The sequence below is a fragment of the Portunus trituberculatus genome, chromosome 42 (genome assembly GCF_017591435.1).
Source record: "Portunus trituberculatus isolate SZX2019 chromosome 42, ASM1759143v1, whole genome shotgun sequence".
Classification (NCBI taxonomy): domain Eukaryota; kingdom Metazoa; phylum Arthropoda; class Malacostraca; order Decapoda; family Portunidae; genus Portunus; species Portunus trituberculatus.
Window position 1 is genome coordinate 23,646,332 of NC_059296.1, and position 9,199 is coordinate 23,655,530.

General features: G+C 47.9%; 1 protein-coding gene across 1 annotated transcript; it reads right to left on the reverse strand.

Moving 5' to 3' along the window:
- Positions 1 to 4,673: 4,673 nt before the first annotated feature.
- Positions 4,674 to 8,796, reverse strand: LOC123517392. The gene is made up of 2 exons (XM_045277404.1): positions 5,187 to 8,796; positions 4,674 to 5,104 (listed from the first exon to the last, which is right to left on the reverse strand). Exons 1-2 carry the CDS (start codon positions 8,794 to 8,796, stop codon positions 4,674 to 4,676), a joined length of 4,041 nt encoding a protein of 1,346 aa, XP_045133339.1.
- Positions 8,797 to 9,199: the final 403 nt, after the last annotated feature.

The window sequence follows — 9,199 nt, forward strand, 5'->3', positions numbered from 1 at the left end:
GCTTGGACTGATTCACTTCTCCTCCTTGTTATCTTCCTCTCTCCCTCTCTTCTCTCCCTTCTGTTCCTTTCCTTTCCCTCTTGTGTTGCAAGCCGCCTGAGCCATCACAGAGGCCCTTCGGCTTATTTTTATCTCCCCTTATTCCTTTCTCCTCTGCTTATCTTCTTCCCTCACTGCTCTCCATCCGTCGCTGCCTCCATGTCTTCTTCCGTCATTCCTTCCTCAGCTATCACTGCCCTCCACCATCATTCCTACTCCTCCCACCTCTTTCCCAGTCCTCCTCCCCATGCTATTCAGCCCAACTACTCCCTCGCCGCCGCTCTGGTTCTCTCCCAACCTAACTACGTGCATCTCCACATCCAATCAACTAACTGCTCCTCGTCCCCAGTATCTCTCTCTCTCTCTCTCTCTCTCTCTCTCTCTCTTATCAAAAAGTATTTGTATTATTCGCCTCGTAACAGTGAAAAATAAAATGACTTAAAGCAGTGTGGAGAGAGAGAGAGAGAGAGAGAGAGAGAGAGAGAGAGAGAGAGAGAGAGAGAGAGAGAGAGAGAGAGAAAACGGAAGAGAATCAAAGAAAAATGGGAAAGAAAGGTAAGACAAAAGTCGATGGTAAAGTCACAAGATACGAATATAAATCAATTGTTGGAATCTTGGAGACAGTCACGCCTTGGTTTTCGTCGCCCCATCGTTTTCGTGTTCGTCGTCTTCACTGTCGTCTCTTCACTCCCACTCATCCTGCTTCCTCTGCTTCTATTCAAACTCCTGCTCTTCTTCCTACCCGACTTCCTTTTCTTCCTCCCGTTCTTCCTGCTCCTACATTTTTCCTTCTCCGCCTCTTCCTCTGACCTCTCGTCCTTTCCCTTCTCCTCCTTTTCGGTATTCTTCCTTTTTGGCACTTTTTCCCACCCACCGTCTGGCTGTGTCGCGGCGGGATGGCGGTGTGGTGAATATCCTTGCTTTCTGCAAACTCAGGCAGGCTTGTGAGGTACGCTAGGAGGTCTAGGCTCAGGTCCACCCCAGCGGTTAGAGTCAGACCATACTTCCCGGCCTGGTCTGTGAGTGAGCCCCGAGGGAGACACTTGTGGGAGGTAACTCTTGTAAACTGAACGATGTGGCGCTCCCGTGTCGCACGATAGTGGTTGCAAATCCCTCCAGAGCCTCAAAACCCCCGGAGAAGGAGATGAGCCCTGACGCATCTCTCTCTCTCTCTCTCTCTCTCTCTCTCTCTCTCTCTCTCTCTCTCTCTCTCTCTCTCAGTATTGTGTGGCATATGTTCTCCATTTTTGTAGCTTTCACGTATTCGGTTTGTTCGTTCTTTTATTTTTATTTCCTTTTTGCTTTTAACTTTTTTTCATTTGTCAGTCGTTGCTTCAATCCAGGTCACTCACTATGCATTGACGAGTTGCTTGTTTGTTGGCTTTTTACTTTCTTTAGATTCCTTCTATTTTAGTCCTCTTCATCATCATTGCCGTGTAGTGAATGCCAAGTGGTGTTGATGTAAAATGTAAGATTCAATTAGACCTCAACTTTTCGTATGTAGTGCAGGCTCTCTCTCTCTCTCTCTCTCTCTCTCTCTCTCTCTCTCTCTCTCTCTCTCTCTCTCTAACGAGGGTTTATTTTCGTTATTTACCTTCACTCAGGCTTCTTTTCCTTCATGATGTTTTATGTGGTTCAATTTAATCATACACTTGACTTTTTTTTTTTTCATCTTATTTTCTTTTTGTTTCACTTTTGCTCCTTCTTCTCCACCTCCATTTTTTTTTTCTTCTTTCCTTTAACCTGATATATCTATGTTGCACTTTGCGTTTTACTCTCCTACCTCTCCTGTTCTGTCCTCATACATTTCCTCCACCTCCTCCTTCTCCCATTTCTCCTCGTCATCTTCTCCTGCTCCACCTATTATTCCTGGTGCTTCTCTTCTGAGGTACAGAGTCAGCGATGGGATGAGGAGCAGAGCAAGGGTACAGACGGTCTAGTTATACCATGCGCGCCTCGTCTTCACCTCTGCCCTCCAGCTGTTGATTAAGGCGAGTGCCGCGGGCTGTTTCCTGCCTAACTCTGCTTGTATATGTGTGAGTAAGTTTTTATTTTTTTGGGCCTTAATGTTGTTTTCGTTTGTTTTTTGAATATCTAGTTCGTGTTTTAAGGGATTACTTTTCTTTTCTAAGGAAATGTAAAAATTTTTAGTTGAAAATATGATTTGGTCTGCATTTTTGTAATTTTTGGGGGGATGAGTAATTTATTGATAATTTTCTATGAAATATTCTATTTGGTTTTCTTTTAAGTTTTGTCTGAATATCATATTTATTATTACTATTATTTATGTCACTGGATGTATTTGTAAATGGATCGTTTTATCGTTTTTTTTTACTAATGTTTCTTTTTCGTATTTGATTATATCTCCTCATTCTCTCTATTTCTTTAATTTCGTATTAACCTTCAGCTGTGCGAAATATTCTCACGTCAGTCAGTCACCACTAATGAGTCATTTAGTGTTGGTTGTACTGGTTTATTTAATTTTTGTACGCACGTGTGCGCACACGTTCGTATATGAGTGTGTGTGTGTGTGTGTGTATTCACTGTTTGATCTGCTGCAGTCTCTGACGAGACAGCCAGACATTACCCTACGGAGCGAGCTCAGAGCTCATTATTTCCGATCTTGGGATAGGTCTGAGACCAGGCACACACCACACACCGGGACAACAAGGTCACAACTCCTCGATTTACATCCCGTACCTACTCACTGCTAGGTGAACAGGGGCTACACGTGAAAGGAGACACACCCAAATATCTCCACCCGGCCGGGGAATCGAACCCCGGTTATCTGGCTTGTGAAGCCAGCGCTCTAACCACTGAGCTACCGGGCCTTGTGTGTGTGTGTGTGTGTGTGTGTGTGTGTGTGTGTGTGTGTGTGTGTGTGTGTACAATCATTGATCTGTTGCATCACGACAAAAAATAAATAAATATCATAACACTACAGTGGAATATGTTTAGGATATTATTTATTTATGTAACTGGATGCTTTCCCTCCTGTGGCTTTCTTCTTCCTCTCATCCCTATTCTGTCTAACTCTCTAACACAAGAATTAACCAGTACTCTCAATCATTCATACCTTTCACTGGTAAACTCTGGAACTCCCTACCTGTTTCTGTATTTCCGTATATCTTTGACTTGACTTCTTTTAAGATGGAGGTATCAAGGCATTTCCTCCCTAATTTTGGCTAACCCTACTTATCTTTTAGAGAACCATCATTCAGGTGAGCCTTTTTTTCAACATTGTGTTGCCCTTAGCTGTCCTTCTCTCCTACATAAAACAGAAGAAAAAAAATGTAAAGATCTTAAATATGAATGTCCTGCCATAACCTAACAGACTGGCATCAAGTGCCTAGAGATGAGAGTACAAATATATATCCATAGGGACAATTAAATGTTAATGAATTAATACTATAATGGTTACTCAACGGTAAGAATATTATAAAGGCAAAGATATGATGACAGCTAAATTCCACACTAAATGACATTAACAACGGGAGTTTGTTTGTTTTCATAATAATTCAGTTATTATCGTTTTTATTAAACAAAGGATGAAAAAACACCAACTCACTATCTTTGTATTTTTTTCCAAATTATCAGTATGTTGTAGATAGAGCAAAATGTTTTGAGTATATCTGAACAGAAGGATTATTTACGTGCTAAAAAGTTTTAACATAACTTAGGAAATGTAATCATAATAAACAATTAAATAGAATGCACGGATGATAAACATTCTTCTCGTAAAAAAAAAAAAAAAAAAAAAAATATATATATATATATATATATATATATATATATATATATATATATATATATATATATATATATATATATATATATATATATATATCCTGTAGCGACATCACAGTAGTAGTCATAATGAAGGCATTTCCATAAGGTCGAATGCTGAACGAACCTTAGCGGACAGGGCTCCAACATTTTGTGTAGCTGTATTTACACATTCATTCTCACTTCCGAGGGATATGCGCTTGAGATCGAATCTGGGTCAGAGTAGCTATAGTGGCGGGCCTTCTCTGCGCCCTATCCATCAGTCGTTAAAGGGTAAATCTCTCTCTCTGAGCAGTGAAGGTGGCGCCTAGTGAAGGCAGGGACCCGCATGAGCCTTGACAGAGTACTGAAAGCCGTGCCGTGCGTTCCAGAAGATTGAGGCAGTAACTCACCTGAGACTCAAAGACCAAGGAATGGTAACAACCTTCTCTGTAACAGATATCTCCTCGCCCTCTTTTTCTCCTACCTTCATTGTGTAATACATCTATTGTCATCGTCGTTGTTGTAGTTCTTTATGTTTTTATTGTTGTTGTTATTGTTATTGTTAATATTATTATTATTATTATTATTATTATTATTATTTGTTTGTTCTTGTGGTCTAGCCACTGTAGAAGGTTCTTTGGGAGTGATAGAGGTGCGAGGGAAACACACGAGTAACAGAAGTCCGGTATATTTCCCCAAATACAGAAGAGGGTGTACAGCGCGTCTCTCCCCTAGCTAGCGCGGGAAGCTCCTACCGTGTAGCCTGGCGTAAGATGATGCCAGGCTGCACGTTGTCGTACAGACACTAGCTACTGACTAACCCACACCTCCCTCCCCCCTTGGAGCTCATAGCGACGTCTTGAGCTTCATGCTGGCGTGTCCCGGCGTTGACGTAGTCGCTCGGAACGTCTAGGGCCAGGAGGAGCCTGGGGTACTGCATCATCAGCGGCAGGGGCAGGTGCTGGGTCTCCGTCTCCGGGCGGCACTGGGCGTAGGTGAATCCTGTTGCGTTGGATGGTGCGGCCACTGGGGAGGCGGATGTCATACTGGCGGGGCCTTGGTTGTGCCTCCACTGTCCCTGTCTGGTACCATCTGTGCGACACTGGGTCCTGGATGCGTACGCGTTGGTGAAGGGGCAGGACTGGAAGCTGACGGGCCCGATTGTTGTAGTGACACTGGACGTCGAAATCTCGCTGGGTGGCACGCATTTCACACTCTTCAGCGTTTGGCTGCCATTCTGGCCGAAAGGAATTCGGGTGGGCAGGGACACAAGTGCGAAGAGAGTGGCCAAAAGAATCTGTGCCGGAGAACGTCCAGAGTGGTTAGGGTGTTCCTCATCTCTAACAGTCCGCGGTCGAAGACTTCGGTCCTGATGTTGCCTGAAGGCGCCACCTTGAGGATAAGGTGCTTCAACGACTTAACAGCGGCTTCTGCATGACCATTGGACTGGGGATGATGCGGTGAAGTGAGGATGTGTTGGACCTTCCAGCGTAGTAGGAAGTCCGAGAACGCCTTGGCAGCAAACTGTGGACCTCCGTCGGTGCGTAGGCGGACTGGGGCACCGTGGTCGCTGAAGTACTTGCTGAAGTGATCTATCGTGGCGGCAGTAGTAGTGTTGCTGCCACATGGGTAGACATCAGGCCAGCCAGACAGTCGGTCAACTATGACAAGGAAAGATTTCCCTGCGACTTGAAAATAGTCAGCCGAGATGGACTCGTAAGGTCGCGTCGGCTTGTCATCATTCCTGTATACTTCACGCTGTTGACTGGGAAGGAGCATCTGGCAGGCGTCACAGGCACGGACAACATTGGTGATGTCTGAATTGATCCCGGGCCAAAACACTGTTTGCTGAGCTCGGCGCTTGGTGGCTTCAGCTCCGCGATGGCTATCATGCAGGCGTCGCAACACAGACTTGCGGGACGCTGCAGGTACTACGATGCGCGGACCGTATAGGACTAGATCGCCATCACAGTACAGCTCATCACGGATCTTCCAGTAGTCGAGTAGAGTGGAGTGTAGGTCGTAGCGATGACAGGGGAACCCATTGCGTACGCAGTTCAGGAGCCTGATGTAGGTCTCATCGGTGCGTGCTGCCTGCTGGAGTTCTTCGAGTTGGACGTCTGATGTGGCTGGCTGCGAGTCGTCAGATGAGGCGAGGGAATATATCGCTCGTACGGTGACTGCTGCATGAGCTGAGACGTCAACTAACATGTCGTCTTCATCTGTAGGGCTGCTGACAGGATGGCGGGACAAGGCATCAGGAATACAGAGTTTCTTGCCGGCACACCAACGAGCAGTGAAGATGAATGGTGACAGTTTTTCTTTCAGCCTTTGTAGCCTGGGATTCTCGACTGCATCCAAGGTGTAGCTGTTAAGTATGGGGATGAGTGGGCGGTGGTCTGTAACATGTGCAAATGTCTGAAGTCCTTTGAGATAATATCCACACTTATGCATCGCCCAAACTGTGGCTAACATTTCGAGTTCGATTGTGGCGTAACGTGTTTCTGTGTCTGTCAAGAAACGTGAGCCACACTGTACCAGCCGGAGGTGGCCTCCTCCATGATCTTGTAGCAGGGCGTAGCCGACACCATAGAGTCTGGATGCGTCCGTCTGAAGGATGGTGGGCAACTGCGGGTCGAACACGGCCAATACTGGAGGACTGGCCAGTGCCTTCTTCACCCGTTGGAATGCAGTGTCGTGGTCCACGGTCCATGTAAAGGCACGCCTAGGACTCATAAGTGGGCGTAGTGGCTGTGCTGCTGTCGAGATTTCAGGGGAGAACTCTGTCAACTGGTTGACTAGTCCCATGAAGGATCTCAAGTCAGTGATGTTGGCTGGTGTGGCGAACTCAGCGATGGCCCGTACTTTCTCAGGGTCTGCAGATATCCCTTCTGTTGAGAGCACAAATCCACAGAACGTAACTGCGGGTCTTGCAAGGGCGAATTTCTCCGCATTCAGGGTGATTCCACTGGCCCGGCATCGTGCGAGAACTTCGTTGACTCGAGACAAGTGGGGCAGGAGTTCCTCGTCGTACAGGAGAACGTCGTCGACAACCTTGACGCAATTTGTGATCCCCTGAAGAGCTACATCTCCTTTGCGGCAGAAATCATCACCAGTCGCAGCGAATCCCATAGGGCCCCGTAGGTACTTGTAGCGACCGTAGGGCGTTATAAAGGTTGTCAAGTGTTGATCCTCTGCCGCAAGCTCCAGCTGCCAGTACCCGTGAAGAGCATCAACGGTAGTGAAGTACTTGGTACCTGGCTTGACACTCCTGATGGCACTGAAGGGCGTGGGAGACGGGTGGGCGGGCCGTGAGACTTGACTGTTCAGTTTAGATAGGTCTGTGGTAATGCGTACTCCTCCCTTGGGTTTGGGCACCGCAACAAGTGGGTGGCACCACTGTGAGGGAGCATCACCAGCTGGAGCAATGATTCCTTGAGCCTCCATGCTGTGTAGTTCCTGCTTGACGTCATCTTGGTATGCCAAAGGGATCTGCCGTGGGGTATGTATAGCGAACGGCTGAGCATCATCCCGCAAGTGGATACGCATCGGGGGCCCCACCATGGGGCGGAGCGGCATCGTCTGCAGATCCTCTTTCTTGACAAGTACATCAGCATACTCTTCCAAGAAGTATGACTTGGCCTGTTCAGGAGTAGTGTTACTGTTGAAAGGCAGGTGTGGCAGGAAAGCATGGGGAACGGAGACGTCATCGCCTGCTGTGATCTCCAGTACTCTGTTGGTTTCGTCAACAGTCTCGGTGTCTCCATTTCTCACAGCGGCGTGTGTCACCTGTGCAATAGGGGCAGGGAACCGCTCAGGGATGAGGGCTAGGTCCCTGCATGCCCTGTAAGACAGCAAAGGGACAGGTATGTCTGGATACACATGAATCCACTCCTCAATGCTGTGTCCTTTGACCGTCATCTTCACCTGTACAGAACCGATGACAGGCTGCATGGGTGATCCATCAGCGCTGTACGTTGGCCTCTGTGGAGATGAGTGGAGGTCAGCAAGTGTCAGGCCAATGTCGTTAAGGTGGTCTGCTCCAATGATGGTTGTGTCAGCACCCGTGTCCGGCAACAAGGTAAGTACACCTGTCCCCTTGACATGACTAATCTCGACGACTACAAACGGAGAAGTCTCAGATGGGGTGTGTGTGTTGTCCATAATATGGCGAACACTGGGGTACTTGTTCTTGTTCCTCGGGTACGGTCCTGGTGACTTGTTACACTTGGCGAGGGCCGAGGAGGATGCTGCAGGTTTGGATGAGCGACAACACCTGTCAAAATGACCTTGTTTTCCACAGCATTTGCATGTAGCGTTGATGGCAGGGCACCGTGGCATCCGTACTCGATGGCCCTTTATACCACAGTTGCTACAGATAACTAGTGCTGCTGAGCATTCTCCTTTAGCATGTGGGCGTCCGCAGCTGTCACATGCGTCTGAGAGAGGTTGAGTCGGTGCAGAGGCGTGCTGCCTTGCCTTCTTGTCCTTCTTGTACCTTGACACAGCACAGAGGGCTTGTGCAGGAGAAGTGATGGCGTTGGCTGTGCGTCTGGCGGCCTCAAATGCGTAGCAGTGTTGCACAACTTTATCAAGTGAGTGTGTAGGGATGATGCCAATGAGTTCCTGCACTAACTCCTGGTCAATCACTCCCATGAGTATCACTTGTTTCATCTGCATTTCTTCGCAGTCCGTGTTGCCCCCTTTACACACATCCACAGCCTCTACTAGATTCTTGACTCTCACAAAGAACTCATTAAACTGCTCTCCAACACTCTGACGGCAGCTGAACAGTTCTCGTCGCCGTAAGGCTTCATTGGTCTGAGCCTTGAAGTAACTATCAAGCGTGGTCAGCAGGTCTTCTATCGGTGTTGAGTCGTCTTGAGGAATCTGAAGGCGATAGTGAAGGGTGTGTAGTACCTCTGGGCTCAGGCAGGCTCTCAGTTGAATGTGACGTTTACTGAGAGGCAAAGTAGTCAGGTCCGTCATCACTGCGTAGTCGCGCCATCGTCTGCTCCATTCTCGAAAAACCTGGTAAGGCACGTCAGGCTGTAGAGGAGGAGGCGGTGAGATGACAGCTTTGGCGTGTGAGTGTGGCGGCCTGGGTGGCGGGGGAAGACGGGGCGAGGAGGGCGGGAGGGTGGGGGCTGGATGACACCGCGCCCGCCCCAGCTGTAGACACTGCAGAGCTCATACCCTTACTGAATGCTGAGAGAAGGGCAGCAAACTCGTCCTGTCTGATAGCTGCCTCCTGTTTGCGCAGTTCCTGTTCCTCCTGCCGTCGTTTCTCGTCCTCCTGCCGGCGTTTTTCGTCCCTCTCTTCCATGTACTGTAGAAGGGTGAGTAAGTCTGACGGTGGTGGTGCAGCCATGGTTGTCTCAGACTTTTCTGG